Source organism: Leptonychotes weddellii, chromosome 8, assembly GCF_054177405.1.
Source record: "Leptonychotes weddellii isolate Sample4059 chromosome 8, ASM5417740v2, whole genome shotgun sequence".
Lineage (NCBI taxonomy): Eukaryota > Metazoa > Chordata > Mammalia > Carnivora > Phocidae > Leptonychotes > Leptonychotes weddellii.
The window spans coordinates 120,097,822-120,123,015 of record NC_138376.1 but is presented as its reverse complement, the minus strand read 5'-3'; the positions used below and the strand labels follow the sequence as shown (position 1 = coordinate 120,123,015).

General features: G+C 39.6%; 1 protein-coding gene across 1 annotated transcript in view; it reads left to right on the top strand.

The window, feature by feature from the left end:
• The first annotated feature begins 10,522 nt into the window (after nucleotides 1-10,522).
• Nucleotides 10,523-25,194, top strand: part of NOX3 (NADPH oxidase 3) — a 55,965-nt gene continuing 41,293 nt past the window's right edge. Inside the window, exons 1-6 of the mRNA XM_006743270.2 lie at nucleotides 10,523-10,567; nucleotides 11,199-11,294; nucleotides 11,401-11,511; nucleotides 12,716-12,800; nucleotides 20,403-20,548; nucleotides 23,051-23,232. Of these exons, the coding sequence (XP_006743333.2) occupies nucleotides 10,523-10,567; nucleotides 11,199-11,294; nucleotides 11,401-11,511; nucleotides 12,716-12,800; nucleotides 20,403-20,548; nucleotides 23,051-23,232 (665 nt within the window). The remainder of the gene's footprint in view (nucleotides 10,568-11,198; nucleotides 11,295-11,400; nucleotides 11,512-12,715; nucleotides 12,801-20,402; nucleotides 20,549-23,050; nucleotides 23,233-25,194) is intronic.

Genomic DNA, 25,194 nt, shown 5'->3' with positions numbered 1-25,194 from the left:
AAGAAAGAAAGAAGAAAGAAAGAAAAAGAAAGAAGAAAGCCTACTAGAGTTTCCAGGCTGCTGCCCTCTGTAATTTGGACTCAAGACTTGACATCAACTCTTGCCTGATTTGCCAGCTTACTCAACAAATTTCAAACTTGCTAGCCCACATGGTCATGATCACGTGAGACAGTTCCTTAAAATAAATAACCATGTGTGTCCCACTTGTTCTGTCTCTCTGGAGAACCCTGAGAAAAGAGAAGGAAGAATGTTTCAGAAAGCAGGAGCAAAATACAGGCATACTCATGAGTTCACATGTCGCCGGCTCATGGGGTGTGCTGAATAATGGAAGAGGTAAAGCTGGAGTGGGGGCTTGGGCCCAGGCTTTTACTGGGGTCATTGCAGACATAGACACAGAGTTAGAACAGGATTCATTCTGGGCTTTAGAAAGGTAACCACTACGGTGGCAGAGATGGGATGAAAGCAAAATAACTCTAGACAGACATCTCGGTTAGTGAACTGCTGCAAAAATCCAAGTGAAATGTAAAAAAGCATATAAGGAGGCACTTGGAATACATGGGAGGGGACAGGTTGAGATACAGGGGCAGAGCCAAGTGACACCAACTGATGGCTAGCTTGCTGCATGGTGATGTCTGGAAATCAGCCTATGTCTATTCATCGGGGCACCCCAGGGCCCAGCACACCTGAGACACAGCACTCGATAACGTTTGTCAAGTGAGGAACAAATGAAGGTGTATGCTGGAGGACAGGTGACAAAGGATTAAAGACAATCCTATGCTGCTCTCTGAATGGCCGTGTTTTTCCTTTCTGCAGCCTTCTAAAGCTCTACTTCTTGTTGTCCATCTTCAAACCCTGTATGGTCTAAAAATAATCAGGAACAGTGCGGATTTAGCTTCCCACAAAACTTATTCTCCCTCGAGCTTTTCCTCCAATTTCACAGTGTACCCAGTCTCTTCCCTTTTCCATCCTCCAGTTTTCCTTTGTGTCATGTTGAGCCATGAATGGATGAGATGTGATGGATGAGCATCAGGGCTTGGCAATCAGTGAGGAGATCCAGCCCGGTGGAAGTAAAATCAAGGTTGGTTCGAAAAATTATTAAGTTACCAAACTTAGGGGGGAAATGTATAGGTAAGCAAGACCTACCCACACAGTAGGGAAAGGCAGAAAATTGAGAAGGTGTCAAGAATACTGGGGGGTATTTTGCAATCATCTGACAAAATCATCTGAACAAAATTGGGAGTCTGACCAAGCGGTTCTGAGAAAAGCCAAATTGCACATTGTACCACCTTCATCACCTTGACAACACATCCTCTTTCTTATGATAATGATATCATACCAAGAAAAGCCTTTGCAAATGAGGGAAATATTAATTATAAGTGGAATAGGATATAGCTAAGCTAGCTCTGTCTAGGGAAATATGTGGTGAGGTATTTGCAAGGAGTTTGTACCACTAACACAGAATGAGATAAGGAGGGAAAATTGAAGTTATGTGAAAAAGGGATAAAACACGAAGGACAGAGGGGGTTATTCACAACCAGTATCAATCAGTCAAATAAGGTGCAGCCGTGATTTGGGATCCATTGGCCTCACCTTCTGGAAGGGACTTTGAGCTGAAAAATAGACAAGTTGCTGTTGGAGGCTGTAGCTGTTAGAGCACCTGTAGCTCTTAGAGCACTACACCTTCATTGGCTGGGAGGGTGGATGGAGAGGGATGCAGGAGTCAAACTAGCATCAAAAGCAACAAGAGACAGACATACTGATTTTCAACTTACTTACAGGAGGTCACTGTTCTTGAAGAGCCATCTCCCATAAAGCACTCTAAGGTGGATTCTGTGCAATTATTTTATTTTCTCTTCATGGGAAAAAAAAAGGTAAAATACTGCCATTAGAAAAATGCATTTTTGTTTTTAAATTACCTACAAGGCATTTATTCAGGACAATTGTCTTATTAAATTGTATTCTCCCATTGGGAAAATCTACATTTTAAGTATAAACTTTTAAAATTTGACATAAAATCTAGGGTAGAGTGAGCAGTACATGACTGATCCTCTCTTACCTGTGGCAGAAAGAGCTTAATGGCTCCAGTCGTCCTGAATAACATTTTTTTCTGTAAAGGTTCAAGTTAATCAGCCAGGCCATTATAAAATACCTTCTAGCTCTGGATGCCAATCAAAGCAGAAGCATTCGTGCTCGTAGGAGAAGTTGTCATCGCTGGTTTGGGAAATGCCTCTGTGCATCTGTCTTAAAAGCAACGTGGTCAGACAGACCATGGGACTGAGGGGCAGACACAATGGGCTTGCAGCTCAGCCGTGATATGTGCTAACTAGATCTTAGTATAGTTGCTGAGTCTCCGCCTCTCCACATCATCCTCATCTATAAAAACATTTTATCATACCTTCCTCAGAGGTCTGTGGGGATTATGTATCACAATGTATGAAATACCTGGCACCTGGGAGGCCCTCCGGAAATATCCATTCCCTAGGCTTCTGGAGAGTGATTAAACCCCCCTTGTTAGCACTTCCAGGCTCCATCCTCTAGGATCGAGCCTCCTGAAGTGAGTTTGTAGGAGATGCTTTTTACTAATTCTTTTATCTCTCTCCCATAAACTATAAAGATATGAAAACAGAGATGTAGAAGAGATGTAACAAAATAGCCAGTGGTCTGGAACATCCTGGGCTCTAGACCTATTTCTCCATTAATCAGCAATATGCATTTAGATGAGTCCCTAATCTCCCCGTCTCTGTTTTCTCCTTTGTAAAATGAGAATATTGCTCTAAATTTATCCCTAAGATTAAGTATTATGATTTTAGGCAATTTTGATTCTAAATACGAGGCTCTGCAAACCACCTCTAAAAAATATCACTCAACAGGGGCACCTGGGTGGCTCTGTCAGTTGAGTGTCCTACTCTTGGTTTCGGCTCAGGTTGTGATCTCATGGGTCATGAGATCGAGCCTCCCTTTAGGCTCCACACTTAGCAGGGAGTCTGCTTGAAGATTCTCTCTCTCTGCCCACCCCCCCACTCACTCATGCTCTCTCTTATTCTCTCATAAATAAATAAATCTTTAAAAAATATATCACTCAGTCTTTTTGTGTGGGCATGTCCAGTGTGTTGGATGATGGTGACCATAAGGATGGTGAGCAGGTTTGTCCCATTTTGTCAGTTTCTTGTTTTGTGCTTATTGAATACTCAGAGAAATCTTGTCATGGTACCAAGCAAACATACCTCCTTTCTTCTTTTTTCTTTTTTAAAGATTTTATTTATTTATTTGACAGAGAAAGAGACAGCAAGAGAGGGAACGCAAGCAGGGGGAGTGGGAGAGGGAGAAGCCAACTCTCCGCTGAGCAGGGAGCCTGATGTGGGACTCGATGCCAGAACCGTGAGATCATGACCTGAGCCGAAGGCAGACGCTTAACGACTGAGCCACCCAGGCGCCCCAAACATACCTCCTTTCTTTTATTTTCCTTTTTTTTTTTTTTAATTCTGTTTCTAGCTTAGCTTACTAATGGTCTTTTATTAACAAAATGAGTCTTCGAAGTTGTAATAATGCAACGATTGGCAGTCGAGCAGAATGATAACAAATGGCGCAAGAGATGACAAATGAAGAGCAAACCATTTCGTCCTAACGCAGAGATACCACTGAACATTTTGCATGCTGTTGGCATCCTTCAGTGCAAATGTGCAAGCTTTCTCCAGCTTCATTTTCACATCTGCTGGTTTTATTTTTTGAAGATGCCAAACCTTTATTTGATCTTCCCATTCTTTTCTGAACTCGGATGCAACATTCCCACAGTTGGGCAAAGTACCTTCTCAGGGACTAGAAGGCTTAAAAGTAAACTTTCCAGCTTGTCTAAATGGATCATGGAAACAAAATATTTCAATAGATGTTCATTTGCTTTCTTATTTGCTACCAGAAAATTCATGGCTGTTACAAGAAATATTTATTTATAGGAAGCTTGTTTTATGTGACTCCCCCCCGCCTCCGTCTATTAAATCAAATGGATGTAATTCATTGTGTGACTCCTCGGAGCCTGCCCTGCTCCCCATGGGGGATCAGCAAGCATGCAGCATGGGAGAGCAGCAGGGAGATGATTTGGAAGTGCTCTCCTCATCACAAATACGTGGCTTCAATATTTAGTTGTTGTGGCAGAAAAATGGCAACAAATACATGAACTGTAAACCATCTGCCTTGAAATATGTTCAAATATGAATGTTCATCTTGAAAAATGAAATCTATGGAATCCTGGCATCCACTTTGACTTTTGAGAGATGAACAGCTTGAATATGCAAAGAACGGATTTCTAGACTAGCCTTCTTAAACTTTAAATTTTCGTGAACTCCGAAGTTAAATGATTCACTGTCGAGACCGGAAAACTTCCTTCTTGCTTTTCAACTCTAAGGAAAAACCCTTACTGCTTGAAAATCCTGTGACTGTAACCATAGAGGGATTTGTACAGAATTCTCTTTTGTGTTAAGAAATAGAGCAGTGAATGTGATTCTGTGTTTATTTAACATCTGCTAAGTTCCAGTGTATGCTGGACACAATGTAAAATGTGTAAAAAGCATGAGAATTCTGGCTTTCATGAGATTCCTAAAATAAAATGTTTAAACTGGCAAAACAGGAGACTTTGAACTGTGCCACTTAGTTTGGGGTAAGACGTGAGTCATTCCCTCTGCTCTCTTTTGAACCACGATCCAAAGGCTATACAACATCCGTGCCCTGTGAGGAGGAGCTCTCCAAAATGCTTTGCGAGGGGTTTCAGGTGACTTGATAAATATAAAGAAACAATGTGTTGCAAATGTATGTGAGCAGTGAGGAAGACGAAGGCAGGAGAATGGGAACCAAACAAAGCCCAGAAACCCTCTGGGCTTAGCAGACCAGACCAGAAGTGACCACGGGAATAGGATTGGGGGCAGGAGTCCTTTCTGTTTGCTGTTTGAGGTTTGGGGAGCTTATTAAACTGACCTTGGGGAGACACAGAAACTTAAACTGATCTTCTTCCTTCTCTTCTTCACACCATATACTTTTGACCTTGATCCACCTCTAGAGAGCATTCTCTCTAGGATAAATCCTCACCTAGATCTCTTTGTGCTTTGGTGGTGCCCAGGTGTGCAGTCTCTCCCACTCCTGGATGCTCTCACCTTCAATGGTTCTCCAGATGTTGCATGTGCACCTGCTGCCTCCCCACTACAGTGGAAGCTGCTGAATAATGGAATCCAGACCTCTTCTGCCCACTGTGCCCAGCATCATGTGATACGTGCAGTGGTCTCAGTAACTATTCATTTGAAATTACGAAAGTTGCATAAATGAAAGAATTATGCCATCGGTAGGGAAAAAAGCCTGAACTGGATAAGGTTAACTAAATTTGTGATACAAAGCATTTTAAAATGATGTTAAGGGAGCACCGGTGTTTTCTGAGATAAAAATATGATATACATACCACAGTAAAAGATAGGGGTATTGTTGATACTCTTAATTAAAATTTATTTTAAAATTGGATATATTTTAATGTATTAACTTCATTTTTCTTTGATTCTGCTTTTCCTTTAAAAAATGGAATTTATCTCACATGGAATTTGTCTCATATAATTACATAGTTATCACAACAACTGGTCCTCAAAACAACCATGTAAGGATTTGAGATGATAGGTGTTTGTATTTTATTCTTTATTTTGTTCATCTTTTTCACTTTAATACTTACATGTTTACTTTGCTTGGAGGAAAAGGCAAAAAACATGTTGAGCACTTAGAAGAGGAAAATTTGGCAATGCTATTTTTATACTGTAAGTGCTCTGCTCTATCTACAGGGAGCTTAGATCTACAGGGATGCAGCAGCAAAAGTCACCAGATGATCAGTCTTGCCCTGGAGGATCAAAGTGGTTTTTTGTTGGGTCAACTGTTTAACTAAGAAACTAAAAAGGACTAAAAATATAATAGAGCAAATCCAGTCCTGGAACATAGTGTGGGAGTAGTGTAGAATATGTGTTCATACATACAAGCAATTAACCTGCCTTTGTAAACATATTTGTTCTGTTCCCCTCCTACTTTTTCCATTAAACTAGTTTGTTATTGGTGATCTTTACAAGGGAAAAAAACCACATCATCTTTTGTGGTGAACTGGAAGAACCAATGAGTGTACTCATTTAATTAGAAAGACTATATCTGCCTTGGAAATGAACAATGCAAACTTTACTTTGTTTGTTCTGAGAAAATTCTGAGAAATGAAATGGGCACTACTTATTAACAATGAAAACAACTAGGTGAGACTAATTCTGAGCATTTATATCATTTTAGTAGATTTTGTATAATTTCCACTCTCTTGATATGCAACCCTATTAACTTGGCCCTGATTCTGGGGAAGTGATTCAGATAGTCTTGACTTAAATTGTAATTTGTATGGATTCCTTCACTGAAGTAAAAACTGAGGCAGACCTTTGGGGCATGATCAGCATCCCCAAACTTTCCCCAGGTAAGTTAAAAATAATGAGAGCAACCACAATGTCTTATTTATCCAAAATGAGAGCTTCCGGGAAGGAGCCCAGAGGCTGAATGAAATTGGACTTAGGTGTGTGGTATAAGATATCTTCAGTCTTATGAAATCTGATTCCAATATTGTAAACCAACCAGTGGTATCATGAGATTATTCTTAAATGTGAAAATAGAAAAGTTAAGATGAAAAGATATGTACATCAGTTGCACAAAAGTGTTGAGCTCTGAATGGATTTGAATATAATTTGAAGTTCACATATTTTTTATATGAGTAAACTAAATATCATTGCAAGTTCTACAAAAATAAAATGTCTGAAGAAAAATGCTGAAGTAAAGTCATGAGTTATGCTCTTATAATACAACCGTGAGCCATTTTTGTGTGCTATAAATGAATAATAGCTACACTTTAACACAACGTGTCTTTACATATTCAAATGAGGAATAAAACACATGGCATTTTACAAATAAGAATGGAGCATGGAAAAATGTGTTTTTAAACCTAAACCTTTACATTTTATTTTTACAGTAGCACTAGCAACATTCTAAGCAATTAACAAAAAAAAATGTGACTACACATTATTATTCCACAATATATGCGTCTCATTTGTAGCACTGTATGAAGAGTACAGAAGGCTGGAAAGTTCCAGGCTTCCTTACACTTATTGAATCTAAAATAGACAAGATAGTATAAAATTCTAGATGTATTCTCTCTGAATTAATTTTTATAACCCAACTGAATAAGGCCTCTAAGATATGTAAATCCTAAACACTTCAGAAATAACAAATCATTTCATCATGGAAGATTATTGGCTTAAAGAAATGAACATGAAGACTTTACAACTTTATATTGTTCACTATTAAACAGGCTACTGAAAATATTTCACTAAGTGCACTCTAACCTCAGGTTAATGCTGCCAAAATACCTGTACTTTTATATATTTCTGGAGGGGAAAAATCTTCAAGAATGGTATCTTTTTCTAAAGAGAAGCAAATTTGCTAGATTTTTACCGGTAAATCCAAGACTTATCCCACCCAGACAGGCATCATCTTCTGTAAGTGTGACTGTGTGTGAATGTGTTTATGAGTGTGGGTGTCCAAGTGTCGGTTAGGGGACCTGGAGGTGAAGAAGCAACAAGATAGGCTCTATGAGGTAGATATTATAATTAGCCCTAGCAGACAAATGGAGAAACAGACTCAAAAGAGGTAACAACAGTCAGAGCCAGATGACACGTAGAAAACGCATCCATTCATCAAAATGCTTAATCTGTGACTCTGAAGTTCAAGATGCTTAGAAATACAGGTGTTTTAAAATGTACCTGAGGTTTGTTTCAATCGAGTATGGTAAGCTGGCAGACATACAGACATCTGCCTTGAAAGAAGAGTTTATCACTTCTAGTTCCCAAGACAAGGGGGTGCATCACACCATGCAGGGCCACGAGGGCAAGCAGTAGGATCAGTGAGGAGGAGGAGGAGCAAGAGGGAGAGCATGGGCCAGAGTCTCTATTGTGCTGTTTTTTTGGGAAGACATGGGCAGTGCAGGGTGAGCAAGCTGAACAAGCTTGGGATTGGATAGTTTGAAGAATTTCAATAGGCTTTGGACTGAAAGGTTGGTCCCTAGTTGTCCAGTCCCTGGTCCTGGGGTGACTTAGGGCAGAGACAATATCGGGTTGGTAAGTGAGAGAGAGCTTGATAAAGGAGGTAGCTAGGGGGGCATGGGCTCTAGATGGGTTGTTTGCATATCAAAGATGTGTCCCTGTTTAAGTTGTTTGCTCTCACTAAGAATTAGCCAACCCGAGAAGGGCAATTCCTCTCCTGTGTCTGAAGAACCCAAGATTCCAAAGGCGTCTTTTTACAGAGAAGATAAAAAACATGGTTCATACAATAAGATAACCTATGTATTAATTTTTTTAATCTTTATTATTGAAGGACAGTTGGTAGGAAATGTTACATTTGTTTCAGGTGCACAACTTTGTGATTTGACAATCACATACATTACACAAAGCTCACCATGGTAAGTGTAGTTACTATCTGTCACCATACAAAGTTACTACAGTGTTATTGACTATATTCCCTATGCCTTACTTTTCACCCCCATGATTTCTTTATTCTATAACTGGAAGTTTGTATCTCTTAATCTCCTTTATCTATTTCATCCATCCCTTATCCAGCCCCCTACCCGGCAACCACCTGTTTGTTCTGTGTATTTATGAGTCTGTTTCTGTTTGTTTGCTTTGTTTTTTAGATTCCACATATACATGAAATTATATGGTACTTGTCTTTCTTTGTCTGGCTTATCTCACTTAGCATAATACTCTCTAGGTCCATCCATTTGTCACACATGGCAAGATCTCATTCTTTTTTATGACTGACTAATATTCCATTGTGTGTGAGTATGTGTGTTGGGGGGTGTGTACCACATCTTCTTTATCCATTCTTCATAGATGGACACTTACATTGTTTCTATATCTTGCCTATTGTAAATAATGTTGCAGTAAACATAGGGGTACATCTATCCTTTCAAATTAGTGTTCTTATTTTCTTTGGGTAAATATATGCAGCAGTAGAATTACTGGATCATATGGGTCATTTTCATTTTTCTATAATTCATTATCATTATGTTAAAATACATGTGTAAATACATGTTAAAATACATCATACTTAACCACATATAATAACTTATTTATTTCTAATTAATAAATTAAATTAAAGGAATTCCTATTGCTTAAATATGTCCAATTTATAGGAATGAGATTTATATCTGTACTTAAGTATGTTTGATGCACAAATTCATATATTAGTATTTAATAAAAAAAACACAGTGTAAGGTAGTGGTTAACAATAAAGATGCTCAATTCAGAGAGAACCAAATTCAAGTCCCAACTGCTTCTACTGTAAGTTACTTCACTGGGCCTCTTTCTACATGTGTGTAATGGAGCTTTTAATACTTACCTCATAGAGTTAATGTATGACTTAATTGGACAATACTCAAAAATTTCTTAACCTAGTGCCTGGATTATTTATTTAAAATCTAGGATTATTATTACTATTATTATTATTATTTAGGTCAATGAATATCAAATTAATGTTCCTACCAGGTTTAAATTTTTTTTAATTCTTGTAGGACAACTAGATTCATCACATAAAGAAACAGAAGCTTGGGCAAATGTTTAAATGATTCAAATCTCCTCCTATTTTCATCTTAATTATCTGAAATTGTTAAATGAAATACTTGGGCCAGGACTAACCAGTAAATTGCTTCCACTGGGACAACTTTGTCTACCAAAGAAGTCATAGTTCTTGTATGGAACACAAAACCATAGAATGGCCAGGCTCATGCACAGCCCCTCCTGGAATCACTAAGATAAAAGGATAGTCTCATCTACTTCATGAATGCACCAAGTGGGATTGGGGGGGAAATAGCATTTATTCTATCAATCCCACAAATATCATCTATTTTATTCTTTAGAGTCATACTCAAAGATCTGTTTCATTTTTCTTCACCATCTTCTGAAAAACTGCTTAATTCATGTTTATTTACCACCATTCTATATCTTCCATAAAGGAATTTTTTTAAGGGGTGGGGGGAGTAAAGAAGTAGAGAAAATAAAGTAGGAAAAGTTCAAGTGAAGTGTTTTGCTATACCCGACCTTCGGCAATGAGGTTATTTCTCAAATTTACATAAAGACTTATTATCATCTTGACTGCAATCATGTAGAAAATGAATGGGGTATAAAGTACATGAGGATAATTTAATAAAACGAGCTTTCTTTTCTTAAGAAATCTTTGAAGAAGAGAATCACTAGACAGAGACTTGCCTTGTATTCACCCAGGTCATGAGGCATGTCAGCCTAGTGATATGCCTTTGGCAAGAAGTCCTTAATTAGAAATTCCTCGAGAGCTGCTCCCAGTAGGTGCTTCCTAAGACAAAAAGACAAAATAATTTAGCAGGGAAGCCCTTACTAAGGATACAGCATCCAGGCTCAGGTGAATGAAGGAAATAATTTGCTGACAGCAAAAGAGCAAATCTGTCACAATGGGGTGCTGGATTTTGAATGAGAGTCTCTCCATCATATTAGTAGTAAGTATCATTTTTGTTATTCAAGTTTAAATATATATATTAAACAGTCTTTAATTTTTAAGATAATTTGTATAGGTACGCTAAATAGCTTGAAGTATTACTTTGGTAAAAGACTAAAACTTGTTAGAAAACATTCAGTAGATACATTTAATTTACCCTTACAGAATCATGTAAAGTTGTTTTTCGATTGAGTTCATTTTTAATTATTTTTAAAGTCAAGTAGTCTGTTCTTGCATAATGTATGAATGTTTCTCTAAATCAAATGAAGTCTTTGAATTAGACTATGAAATTGGAAATTTTCTAGAGTACTTTCTGAGTTGTTTTTAAAGATTTCTCCTTTTGCCATCATTGATTTAAAACACTAGAGCGATGTTGATTAGGAAGGTTTTTATACTTTTCATTAAATTCCTTAAAGTATACCCATATGTGTTTAAAATCTTTTTTATAAAGTTAACAATTTATTAACATTGTAATCACTGTTAAAAACTAATCTATGAGAAATAAGTATAGAGTAAGTCTGATTAATATTGAGAAGCTCTTCATTTCACTTTAAAAGAAGAACCCCAAGTGATTTTGAACAGAATAAAAGATTGAAGATAGTATTGATTGGTCTCTTTTCATTCAACACTAGCTCTCATGGCTGGGAGTGAATTTATATCTGTTTATCGACACATTCTGTTGGTATGAAGAGGAAGAGTCTTTCCTTTACACGCGAGTTATTCTGGGTGTAAGTAGAGTTGGTGACTACACAATATCATTTTGGAAAACATTCTATTTTCCCCAGTTTCTTTACTCTCACTGCATCTCTCTCCTATGTCTTTATATTTGGACAGTCAACGCTGGCTTGGGCGAGAGCGTCTGCAGTCTGCCTGAATTTTAACTGCATGCTAATTCTATTACCAATCAGTCGAAACCTTATTTCATTCATGAGAGGGACAAGTACCGTAAGTACTAAAATATTTGAAATAATTTCCATTGTTATATCCTAATATAAGTGCCATGGAAGACAAAGATGTACTTTACTGTGAAATTCCTAATAATCCTGTTTGAATTGAAGTTTGTTTCTTTGTAAGAGAGAACACAGTGGCTAAAACTAAAAATCAGAAATCAGTACACCCGGGGCGCCTGGGTGGCTCAGATGGTTAAGCGTCTGCCTTCAGCTCAGGTCATGATCCCAGGGTCCTGGGATCGAGTCCCACATCGGGCTCCCTGCTCCTTGGGAGCCTGCTTCTCCCTCTGCCTCTCTCTCTCTCTGTCTCTCATGAATAAATAAATAAAATCTTTAAAAAAAAAAAAAGAGATCGGTACATCCGGTGTGACTTTTGTTCTTGCCGTTCACTCCCTACATGACATTGGAGCTATTGCTCAGCCTTTCCCTTATATGTTTGCTCCGCTGGATAAAGATGGCTAATAGAATTGACCTGACTCACAAAGATGGAAGTATTATAGCAGTTTGAACTGTTACCACTTCTAATTGAAAGGAGACAAATAAACAGTTGAGCCAAATGCCACTAAGGACACATCTTTCTGAGCTCTCAGCCCAGGAATGCACAACTACAGTGCACAGATTTCATTATGTAGACTTTAACCCCTACCAGATATAACGGGACATTTCCTAATTATATTGACCTCACTGTGTTGGGTACTGTGTTTCCTGTTGAACTGAGTAATGCGCCATACAGAAAAATGAGAATGTCAATAACCCTAGCTAGATGAAATAATCTATTATATAATCATCATCATAATTTTATGAATATTTAGAGGCAGATGAATATAGTGCCTTTGTGTAATAAGGAATGCTTTAGAGACTACTTAAACCACATCCATGAGGATGACGGTTTCCATCTTCATTTCCTAAACTAGTTGAGGCATGGAGATTAGCAAGTTTATTCTAGAATTTGGACTTAATAGTCAGGGAACTATACTATCTCCTTCACTTTTATTGAGCTGAAATGTCAGCAAAGCCAGTAATAACCGTTTGATTTTGCCTGCTTGGACTAATTAATGACCACTAACTTCTGTGCCCCATCATCCCATCTTCAGGAGTGTAGATAGAGGCAGAACCTGAGTCCTGCTCTCTTAGCTCTGAGGATGCTGTCATTGCTATGATTTTTCCTCAAACAAGACTTTTATTTTCTGTTACTCCAGTGCTGCAGAGGACCATGGAGGAGGCAATTAGACAAAAACCTCAAATTCCACAAACTGGTCGCCTATGGGATAGCCGTTAATGCAAGTAAGTGCTTCTTGTTCATCACCCAGTGCATTTTACAAAACCTAATGTTTAACTTGATAATTTTGTTTTAGTTCCCCCCTCCACCAAGGGCTCACCTTAAATAGATCTTTGCCTTCCATTAGACCCCAGAAACCTTCTATAAATGGATTTTTAAATTTCTAACGTAGACTCATGCAGTCTTCCCTACAAAGCCTTCAATTTGTCAGGGAAAAGTTTATGAAACTCCATTGTCATTTGTGAACACTTAAGCTTGTTGAGAAGACAACAATAAATACCTACTTGCAAAATGAATACCGTGCTATTCGATATGATTCACATTGGAAATAAAACTCACCTATACTCAAAATCTCATTCACAGTCGTGGGAAAATTGTATCATAGGCAGTAAAAGAAAAAATAAAAGGAAGATCAGGTGAACAGGGTTCCGAATAGTATTGAGCTAGTGGATATAAAAGGACCTTGAAAAGATACGAAGCTTTAGAGCATATAAAGTGTTATTGTTATTTTTTTAATAAGAAGACAAGAGAATTCAAGAGAAATACAATAAAAAGTAGCATCCAGGGCCAAGGCTAAACTCTGATGAGGAAGAAAAGAAGCTGAGCAATAACCAACTCGTTTGTGGTTTTGTTGGACAACAAATACACTGAAATGAAAGGCTATCTGCACAATAAAGAGTTATGGTTCAGGACTGTTTCCCTCAAACTAATTTAACTATAAAATGTTTTCCTCATTTGTTTTTATCCTTTCATGCATAAAAAATAGCAGAGTAAAAAGAACACTCAAAACAAATGTGGATTTAATTAAGCAACAAGACATGATAGACAGTGCCTGAGTGCCAATTAACACAACTTCGGGTGTGCGGTGAGACAAGTGGGGAGATTTCCCCATCGATTGTCCTCATTGCCAGATTAAACCAATCCAGGAAATGTTTGCAAAAGGTCTTTGTAGTTTGTTAAGAAATAAGGGTAAAAAGACATCATGTCCTAGAGAAAACCAGCCAAGGTATGGAGGGCAAAGAACAAGCTAATGCATCTTTATGTCCAAGGCCTACTTAGGGCTGTCGTCCACAGAGGGGCCAAAAACCTTTGATGTATGAGTTGAACGCATGAAGGAATGAAGACTCAGGGAAGCAGATTTCAGCTCAGATATGGAAGTCTTCCAGACCTTCAAAATTATCTAAAATTGGAATGAGGATCCCTGAGAATACAGAGTACCCTGTCGTGGGTGGCGTCAGAGTGGAGTTCAGACTGCTCCTTGGAAGGCTCTTCAGAGAAGGAATTCAAGGATTCTCTAGGTTTCCTTTAAAATCCTAAGAATCTTTAATTCCTGCATTAAAAGAGGAGATAAAATATAGTAAAAAGGCAGGAAAGATATTATCACTATGCAAGAGGTTTAAGACAGAACTAAACTCTAAGAGAAAGAGAGAAGGAACCAAAAAAAACCCACAGCATCAAAACACATCAGAAAAGGAAGCAAAAAAATAAAGGAAAATATGTTATGCAATTACTTCATCCTTAAGCTTTGGGTATGTATATTTCTTTCTGTGTAATCCTAGATCAGTAGGATAAATGCATCAGTGACATGTATTGAATGTCCCCCATGTGCGAGATACCCTAAGAGAGGCTATAACCTGAAAGTACTACAGGCAGTAATAATTTAGCAGGGACAGCAATTGACTAGAACCAGGCAACCAAATTATTTTATTCCCCTGTTACTGACTGGTCCTGTGATCTCAGAGAAGTTTTTTTATGCTTTTTCTTCTATGAAATTAAAAGAACAAGAATACAATCTATTCATCTCTAGATGTGCAGACTAGTTGTCAGGACGTCTCTTGGATTCCACGGACTATGGGGTCATCCACTTGCCACTATTGCAAAGAGAATCACCTCCAAGTTTAGCATGGCCGGTGGGCTCCCTTCAGTGAGCGCTGCCCCCTCCTCCACTCTCATTTCTCTCCATACCCCCTGCTTCCCCCCCGGCCCCCGGCAATGTCCAGCCACGGGGTCCCTGAGTAGTCTGTACCTTTGCTCCTGTTATCCCCTTTGTGTTACATTCTCTTCCTCTCCTTCCTCAGTGGATAAGAAGTTGCCATATCCGGGGCTCCTTGCCTGGCCTACTCCCCCTGACCCTCTGGGTCTAAGCTGTCAGCCCACCTCTCCTGCTGGCCTCGGCCTCAGTCACACCTCCTACTACAGACTAAAATGTCTCCAGACTCCAATCGCCTCAGACGCTGAGCTGTGCCTTATCTGGCTTGGCTTTCCCAGCCCCTGGCACATAATAGGTCCTCAACAAATTTGGTCAAACCTGAGGATAAGCAGGAGTCAGCCAGCCAGAAAAGGGATTGGGGGAATTTGTGGGAAAGGTACAAGACAGCGCAGAGTTGTTCAGGGACCCAGCAGCAGCTGGGTCAGGGCGGGGGGGGGTGGGGGAAAAGGGAGGAAACACAGGGTGTGGGCAGGGAAGAGTTTCAAAATGATGCCAGTTGTCCAAGATAAATTCACATTCTGCTGCAACAGGAGGAAGCAGGATGCTCTTTTTCCCTCCTTCCCTCCCTGGAGAGAATCAAATATCCCCTCGGGGCCTCTTCTGCTTGAACCCCCACTGCTTTGCGGGGCTCCCAAACATCCCCGGGCTCCCCCTCGCGGGGTCAGGCTGCTTCTGAGAGCAAAGCACTCATCCCCCCACCACCATGGCAACCAGCAGCACGGGGCTGTTTCCATTCCCGGCAGAGGCAGGAGGGTGGGGGAGAGAGCTCTCTGCTTCTCCCAAACCCTGACATAGCAATTATTACATTTCACACTAACTAAGAAATGCGGCTGGCAACTGCGCTTTTAGAAGAAAAAAAATGCTAAGCCCTGGTTTCATAGATATCCCTTTGCTTTTCACATTTTGTCCTTCTGGTATATTCACTTGGGAGCCGCTGAAAATGTCCCCGTGCTTATTTTATTAGCATCGCCCATTATGCTGCTTTTCAAATAGCCGACTGGCTTAATAGAGGTGTGTAACCTTGGAAGAAGTGCATCCACATCGAAGTTTGCGTGCCAGCCCCTAATTTCTCATCGGTTCCTCTCTAAGTTGAACTGCAGGCTTTAATTGGTCAAATCATTAAAGGATGTAATTAGAGCCTGGTGGAAGTAGGCTGGGGAGGAGGGGCGAGACAAACAATGGTATCTATAATCAAGGGCATCACCGAAAATGCAGTGACAGAAACTCTTCTTCTGGCTTCCTGCCTTCCCTCTTGCCTGCCTATGATAAGAGCTGCTGGAGCATTCTTCAACCACTAATAAATCATTTTCAGGGACCTATAACCCCAGTGGTATAAAAATCCCAGTTTCACAGCCCCTTCATTCTTATGAATGTGGATCTTTTTGGACTCTGTGGTCCACAGTGCACCTTAAAATCCCTCCAACTGAATAGTCATACCGTGAGCCGAAGCTTCCTTCAAAGGGGGCTGTGAATAGTGACCCAGGCGGCTTACATCTGCTTGGCTCCAGGGGGGTAACAATTACCCATGCACAGCTACTGATGAGTTGCTAAAATTAGCTTACAAAGCTCAATAAGCATAAGAGACAGGTTGAGAGGAGCGAGCTCAGAAGAAGGGTACTCAATAGAAAGACTTGGAGACCCCTGGAGAGAGAACCGCCCCAGAGGCCCAGATTCTTCAGGACCAGGTCCCTAAAGGATTGCTACTAATCCAGTGCTGCCAAAGGCATTGGGACCTCCAAGGAGGCTGTCTGCCCCATCCTGTCTAGCATAATTGAATGTGATTTACAAATGAGGGGAGTGCACAGGGCGCCATAGTCCTTGTGCATTCCTGCGGAAATCAGACCGCACACCTAAAAGTTTGAGGGCCAGGCTCTAGCTGTAGATGCCAGGATTTGTCCCTGGGTTCTTATTTCTGAAGGCTGCTTAATTAGGAGGTGCCTAACTCCAAAATGACTGTTATCACTGACAGGCAGGCAGAAAGATAGCAAGAACTGACCGCCCTTCCAAGATTCTCCCTCAATTATGCTTCCTTTGATCTCCTGAAAAATAAAAAGAAGGAAAGAAAGAAGGAAAAGAAACTTTCTCAGGGCAACTGGCTCTAATTGTAGCCTTTATGATTTTTTTGTTCACTGTTCAATAAAAGCTCCTTATTTGAACTCTGAAGTTCACACACCAATTAAATGTGCATTTGTGGTTTGTCCAAGACTGCTGCTCTCTTTTAACTGTAGAAGTACTTTGGTGAGAAAATAGGATTGTGGAAAGACCCAGTTATAGCAACTTTTAGCCTGGCGTTTGGGTGGAGTCAGCTTGAGATTCTCTCTCCGTTTGCCTCTCTCTCTCTCTCCCAATCTCTCTCTCAAATAAATAAATAATCTTTAAAAATAATAAAATAAAATAACTGAAGTCTGTAAAGGGAAGAATAGAACATATAATGTCTGAAAAAACAGAAAATCTGTTTCTCCCTGGGAATCTACCAAGTCCCAGCAGCCATGGAGTTGGTGGGTGGGATACCTTTAGTTCGAAGCCAAGATCACAACAAAATTAGGGTCAGCCCTCAGAGGAAATAAAACGTTTAGACAAACCAAATGGGCACAAGTAGTTTTCCTTCTGAGAATTCCTGAGATAAACAAAATTAGATCGTCTACTTGTTATCTTATTACCTATAAAAAAGAAAACAAAATGGAGGCCGTTGGAGCAAAGGAGCATATCAGGCATGAATTTTAAACTACATGAAAAGAGAAAAAGCTGAGAAGAGTAGTTTTCAACATATCCCCTCAGGAGCTACCTCTTAAAAAGCATCTTGGGTTTTCTTATACTACTTCATTAGTTTCTTCAGCTCTGTTAAGAGAGACCTGGCAATAAGAATAAATAAATAGTTCAATATCCTTGCTCATTCAATAAATGTACTTAAATCTAGTTTAACAGTGTCAAATTCTCATGTGGAAATCAATCTAATAGAAAATAGATTGTGATCAACAACTCCTTACACAGGAGGAGAATGCAATGAAATGCAGAATATAAGACACGGAATCTATCCTGTACTTCCTTTCTGGCCGACACCGGTGCATTATGGGATTGGAAATGATGTCACTTAATTTGGCTTGAAGCTCAGTGTCTACGTCTGTAAAATGGGAACAGCTCTGCTATGTCTGGTGAGCTTTAGTCCATGGAGGAGAACTGGGGACGGCCAGAGGCAGAGGGGTAAGGGTAAAGGGGCAGAGAGTAAAAGGTGAGTTTCCACCCACCTGCAACGAGGATTCCAAAGGCTGCAATTGGTCTTAGGAGCTATTTGATTCTAAAGACTCAAGTGAACCATTCAAAGAGTTTTAGCTAAGCCCACAGGAGAAATTAGTTTTCAGTAAAGTATAACAATTACTCATCAGTGAAAAGAAGCAATATAACTTAAAGGTCAAAAATGGGGCTCTGGACTCAGGCAAACAGGGTTTATCCCACTTTTGCCATTAATGGACTACAAGCACCATAACTTTTTGAATATGGTCTGTCAAATGGCAATAAGACTAATAAGTCTTACTGAGGATTAAGTGAGATAATATGCCCAAAGCATTTATAACATTGTTTGGAGTATAGTTAAGTATTCAGTATCTGTTAGCTATGAGAAATGCGACCTTTTAAAAAAAAAACTTTAATATAATTATCAGAAAACAGCAATTAAGAATACTGCTGAACATGTTTGTGTTCAATTTAGCAAATAGTTTCCATTTTATATATTGCATATTGGGAGAGATGGCTACTAGACAAACTTTTCTAGCTTTATGGATGCTGAGACTAAACAAGGCAGCCCCTTCCTAGACACAGCCACATTTATTGACAAATGGAACATAAGGAAGAAATACAATGTCTTTTTGGTGCTACCCGCGCCATACCCATAAGGAGATAGTCCACATCATGGACCCAGAAATAGCATCATGCTTTGCCTTTTTAGGTGAGCTTCAACCAAAAGCATATTCGAATTGATTTCTAACTTAAAGGGTGCAAGAAAATGTGCAAAAAAAAAAAATGTATTAACAGGGAAAACACCACTCCAACAATGTTGCATCTGCAGACAACCTCCTGACCCTTTCTCTTTCTGTAAGCTCATTGTCTCTCAGCAAATTCTTATTAAGTATATACTGGTAGTAAGCAATGTGCCAAGTGTTGAGGTTACAAGATGAATAAATCTTGAGGCATGAGAGTCCACTGGGCAACATAGATGTAAATAAATACTCATAACAGTAACGTCTGGGAAATGTTATAATTAAATCATTGCTGTATCATTGGTGTCATTGGTGCCTATGGAATTGAAAACAACTTTGATAGAAAACAACTTTTGAGTTGGGTCTTAAAGCATGAAAACAACTTTGCAGGGCAGAAAAGGGAATGGCTCTGATCAAAGAAACTCAGGGGACAGAGAGTAAAGCTAAACAGCAGATGGTATTTCTAAATAAGTTGCTATTAGGACCACAGGGACCAAAATGCCACCAATATTCTCAGAAGTTTCGCTGTTCCTTTTTCTTTCAACTCCCAGCACCTCAACCCACAATGTACAGCCATGGAGGATTCCAGAATTTGCCTACAATATGTAGAGACTGTATAATAGTAGTAGTCACTGCTTCTTTCCATGGTGAAGGGGGGAAAAAAGGTATCAAATGGGAAGTTATCTACACCCTGGGTAATGAATTCTCATTTCACACTCGAATCTGATCCCGATGGCTGGTATCAACGGGTCACCCAATAGGGCTTTCATTTGCAGGAAAAGCATCAGGAGGAGGTCCTTGTCTGGATGTTGTGACTGCTTGCTTCCCCACAGATTTTACAAGACAGAAAAGCGTGGCATTGGACACAGTCTCCTCAGGCTAAGTTATGCTGTGTTCCTGAGCTTGTTCTCTTCATTTAGAATTTAGACATCACCAATTCTCAGAATTAGAAAGCTGAGTTTTCTTCTTCAGAATATACGGAGAGGATTAATTCTATAAATACTAACTTATTTCTATCCTCAAGGAATAACACATGCAAAGATATTGTGTATATGTGTAGGAGCGAATATACATATACAGTGAAATATATAAAGGAAGAATAGAAAGTATAACGTCTGAAAGAGAACAAAAACTCTTCCCTGGTATCTATCATATGTGTCATATGCACAGATGTCCATGTATATGATATACAGTACTCTAGAATAATGCTCTGTGATTGCTTGGAAAACATATTATATAAGATATAAAATATGGATCTATATACATATATATAAAACAGAATGTGTTCTATATAAAATATGGAGTTATATATATATAATGGAACATGTATATAATTATGTTGTGACGTCCTGATACCTATTCCACTTGCAGAGTGAGCATGTGTTTATAATTAAATTAAGGGGAATTGAGATTTACTTTATTTCTTCAAATAATTAAAATAGATGTGGCGAATCCCAGCATACCTTTAGAACTAGTCAATCCACTCCATTCAGCACAGTGTGAAAGATGCACAAATAAGTCACTCTTTGGAGATTACAAAAACCAGAACAGAGAAACTTGACCATAGAGGCATTGTGTTTCTGAGTAGCCATAAAGGAAGAAATCCATATGGCACATGTCTGATGTCAGCTCCTCGACCGCAGCCATCCACATCGTTGCCCATTTGTGCAACTTACAGCGCTTCCACTGGAGCCAGTCGGCCCACGCAGAGGGACTTCTGGCTGTGCTTTCCAAACTTGGCAACGCCCCCAATGAGAGCTACCTCAACCCCATCCGAACCTTCCACACAGTGAGTCCTTGCATGCTACCTAGTTTCTCATCTGAAAAGTCCTTCCTTTTCCGATCACTTTATCAGGAACACTGTGTTTCAAAAGCTATTAATAAAAGAGCTGGAGAGAAGTTTCTGCCAATTGTTAACATCGGTTTCACCATTTTTTTAAAAAAAGCTATTTTTTCATAAATGTTGCTAAAAGGTTATGAGCAAGAAGAAAAACTGATGCCACTTAGTTTATAGGAAAACATAACAAATACACCTAAACAGGAAATGCAGTAACCTGTTAAAACCCTGATACTTTAAATTTTAAAGCAACTCATGATGAGATATTTTTTTGTTGGTGTTGGAATCAGAATATGAAGTGCCATCTAAATCCAGGGATTATAAATTGGATGTCTTCATCTTCAACTTGCAAATTGTTTTTGGATCTCTTCTCCTATGTCGTATTTTGGCACACAATGTGCCTGGTTGATTTGCCAAATCAGATACTGGGCAGAGTAGCTAATTTCATAATCAGACCTGCATGGCTAGTGACATCATTAATGCTAATTATCTGTGGGCACAGAATGGCAGCACATGTGGGAAACAAAAAGAAAACCAAAATTGTAGCTCCAGAAATCCACCTGCAGAGATTAAGATATTCCTCTCCCATCATCCACCTCCTACCCCTTTTGTCCTGGTTGATCAAAATATTAGATCATGTACTACCCTATTGAAATAGGCATCTACCATGTTGACCAGGCTAAAAAAAAATGGTATTGCTCAAGAAAAACCCAAAGACAATGCACTCCAGCCATGGAAATATCTCTTTCATGACACTTTTGCCCATGCAGCCTTATTTGAAGAAGCAAAATTCAGAGTCTCTTTTTGGGGAAATTCTTCTATGGCATGCCCCTAATTACCCTAAGATGATTTCCAATATCAGGCCATTAATCAAGTAGAGCTACATTTTCTTAGCAGACAACAATCAGAAGCACAAGTTTCAACATTATAAGTCAAAAACAGATGCCATAAGCCTGTGGGAAGGCCTTTGGGGGTCACTTGTTTGAGCCACAGTATTTACCTTGACACCTACTGGGGTTAATACTTTTCCCCACTAAGGCTCTGGAGAGCTCATTGTTACAGACAACCAAGAATAAGCCTCAATATTTTGAAAAGACCATACAGTGAATAGTATTTATTATAAGTACTTTTAAAGCAATTTAACAAGATAATTAAGTTACTCCCAATATGGTTTTCTCAAAATTTTAGAAGCAATCTACTATGTAAGTGCTAATTAAGTTCAAGAAACCCTCTACTTTAGGGTATTTGGAGAAAGATCAATAATACAAATTGGTACATTTGGAGAAAGTATCCGTAACACAAAGTGTACATTATAGAGTATTTTTAAAGAGATGCAATGGGATTATTTTAGAAGATACATGGCTACTCAAACCAGTCTATAAAAATATGTTGCAAGAAAAGGGAAGTGGGGATTTGCTTTAATAAGCAAAGAAGGATGATTTGAAATTAGCACATCCTATGATATAAATGGACTTCTAAAATGCCTGAGTACACTTGCAAAAAAAATATCTTTTAAATGTTTTAGACATAGCCCTTTCAATTTTATTTCAACTATTTGCTCTATGAAGAAAAAAAAAATAAACAAGAAGTCCCTATCCAAATTACCTTGAGATCTCAAAGCAGCCCAAATTAATGAGATTTTACTGACAAAAGATACAGTGTGAGTTTATTGAGCTCACAGTCGTCTCAACGATAGTAACACAATGTATGAATACTAATGACTTGGCAAGAGTATGGAAAACTCACAGTAAATACAAAGTGCTTTGTGATTCATATTCTAAAAGGCTCTTTAACCATCCCTTACACTCATAGGTCAGAATGCTGGTCTTTTGGCAGTGTCTACCAGATAAGAATAGCTGTATCTTTATTGATCACCTAGGATTTACAAAGCCTTATTCCAAGCCTCCCAAGGTGGCATGAAAGAAATGCAAGTCATGGTCCTTCCAATTAAAAAGCAAGAGCAAGAATAAACTACCAGGGGAACAGAATGTGCAGCTGCTTTATTAGGAATGGTCCTGAGGGATCTCTCCAAAAAAGTGTTTATTAATGTTAAAATGCAATTAGGCATGGCAATCCACATTTTTATTTTAAAGATTCAAAACTTGAGACTTGGATTTATTTTGCAAGATTTTATCTTAAAATGCATTTTCATATATTGTCTTCATTTCAATTCAACGTAATAACTTTGACAGGAACATTGATTTATACAGATGGAAAACATATAAATGATCAGTGGCATTTGATGGAATGGAGCAAAGCAAATGTCTGCCACCAAACAGGAAAAGGAAAAGACAAGGAAGCTCCCATCTTGAGTCATATGGGGACCCCTTTTTGAGGCTAATATGCTCCTGATCAGAACATCCTAAATTACCCCCTGCTTGAACTCTCAAATATTGACCCTAAAATGGAAAAGTAGAACTAAGATATCAATGTCATGGTGCTTGTTTCTTTTAGAACACCATCACTGAATTGCTAACGACAATCGCGGGTGTTACTGGCCTGATCATCTCTCTGGCTTTAATCTTGATCATGACCTCTTCCACCGAATTCATCAGACAGGTCTCCTATGAGTTGTTCTGGTACACCCATCATGTGTTCATCATCTTCTTTATCAGTCTGGCTATCCATGGGGCTGGGTAAGTCCATAGTGTGCTCAAAGTGTAAGATTTTATGTCTGTGAACCTCAAAATCATCTTAGAGAGCCCTTCGGATGGAGGAACACGACTGGCAGGAACTAAAGGACACATAGAAGGTATGGAAAAGAACATTCACTGGGGCAAACACCTTTTTTTAGTAACTGAAAATAAGCAACGTAGATGGTGAAGTAATATCTTTATTTTTCTTGCTAAGTCTGTTGGGGAGTATTGACATGTTTATAAGATGCAGAAATTTTAATGAGTGCTGGAAAACAATAGATCTGTGTTTCATTCAGAACATATTTTCACAATCCAAATTACATGAGATTAGTCAGGATATATATTTCGGACACCCAGATGTCATTTCTGCCTAACCAAAACCACCCACTGGGAAACCCGGTGTGGGGGAGGGAACTGTGTGCCAGACGGCAGTGAGACCTAGGCTCTGCCACTAGTCATCAGCGTGGCCATGTGCAAGTCCTTCAAATTCTATGGACCTCAGTTTCCCCATCTGACTTCTAGGATTCCTTCTTGCCTCAACATCTCATACAATGCCATTCTGGTATTCAACACCTGCCTGACACTATTGATCTCTGCATCAGGAAACTAGAGTAGTGCGGCTCAAATACAATGTTTTCAGTTCTTTAAATAGTCTCAAAATGACTCTGGACCAACTAACCCATTGATGTCTATTCACTACTTTGTCCCACATTAACTATTTCATAAACCGATGCCTTTTTTTTCCATCTCGCAATGTTAAGAGCACATTCGTGTGCATGATCCGTCTGATCCCAACAACAGTCCTGTCCAATGAAGAGGGTGACATCAGCCCTATTTCATAAGGAGGAAATATGTCCAGGGGGTTAAGTGATTCACTCCAGGTCCCAGGACAAATAAATGCCAGAGTCGGACATAGGGCACCCGTCTTCAGACAACCCAACCTTTTCTGATAATAAGCCCTGCAGAACAGCTCTTCACTGGCTCCCGGGAAACATTCCTCCACACCTGCAGGAATGTGCACCAGCACATCCCCTCTCTTGAACTTTTTTCTCCCTCCATTGCAGTTGCTGAGCCTGGAGGGGTCTCTGCTTCTGCCCTGACTCGGAAGAGCTCGGCCACAGAGACTGTGGGGCATGGCCAGGCACACAGGACAGGGTGACAGAGGGGCTCACTCAGGACCCTAGGGCAGCTCTGCGTGATAAGCCACTTCCGTTCCTCCTCCCCACACTAATGGCCTCCCTCCAGCTCAGCTCTCTCCTTCCTGAAGGAGGTCATTTCTGCTGCTGCCACGGCTCCCCACCATCCACCAGCTCGTCAGATGCGCAGACATTGTAGAAGGAAGCATTGCTCCCCCGGGGCATTTTTACCCAAAAAAACTGCCGATTCCTCTGTTCATCCTTAGAATCCGTCAGTCAATGTTCCTATTTATGCTGCTGCCTGGCTAATGGCTTTCTAGTCTTCAAAAGATCAGCAGTTGGCTCTTCTGATGCTTGATCCCCCACCCTGACTCTCTATATTTCGGGGAGCAGGATGGATGGTCCCAAAGTACTCCACCCCAAAGACTGCCAGTCCTCCCTTTCTCTGTGGATTCTTCTCCTGATGCTGGGGCATTAACCCCTGTAGCACGTTTGAGAGACTCTTCATAATCCATATGGGTCTAGAGCTCCTCGTCTCAAAAATCATGCACACGTCCCCGGATCCTGCCTCCCTGCATTCACACAAGAGGATTTCAATGGTCCAGTGTTGCGCTGGAGATAAATTTTTTTTTTTCATTTTAAACACTTCTTTTAATCAGATTTTCCTTTCCATTGAGTTTCCACTCTTTTTTTTTATTCTTATGTTAATCCCCATACATTACATCATTAGTTTTAGATGAAGTGTTCCATGATTCATTGTTTGTGCATAACACCCAGTGCTCCATGCAGAATGTGCCCTCCTCAATACCCGCCACCAGGCTAACCC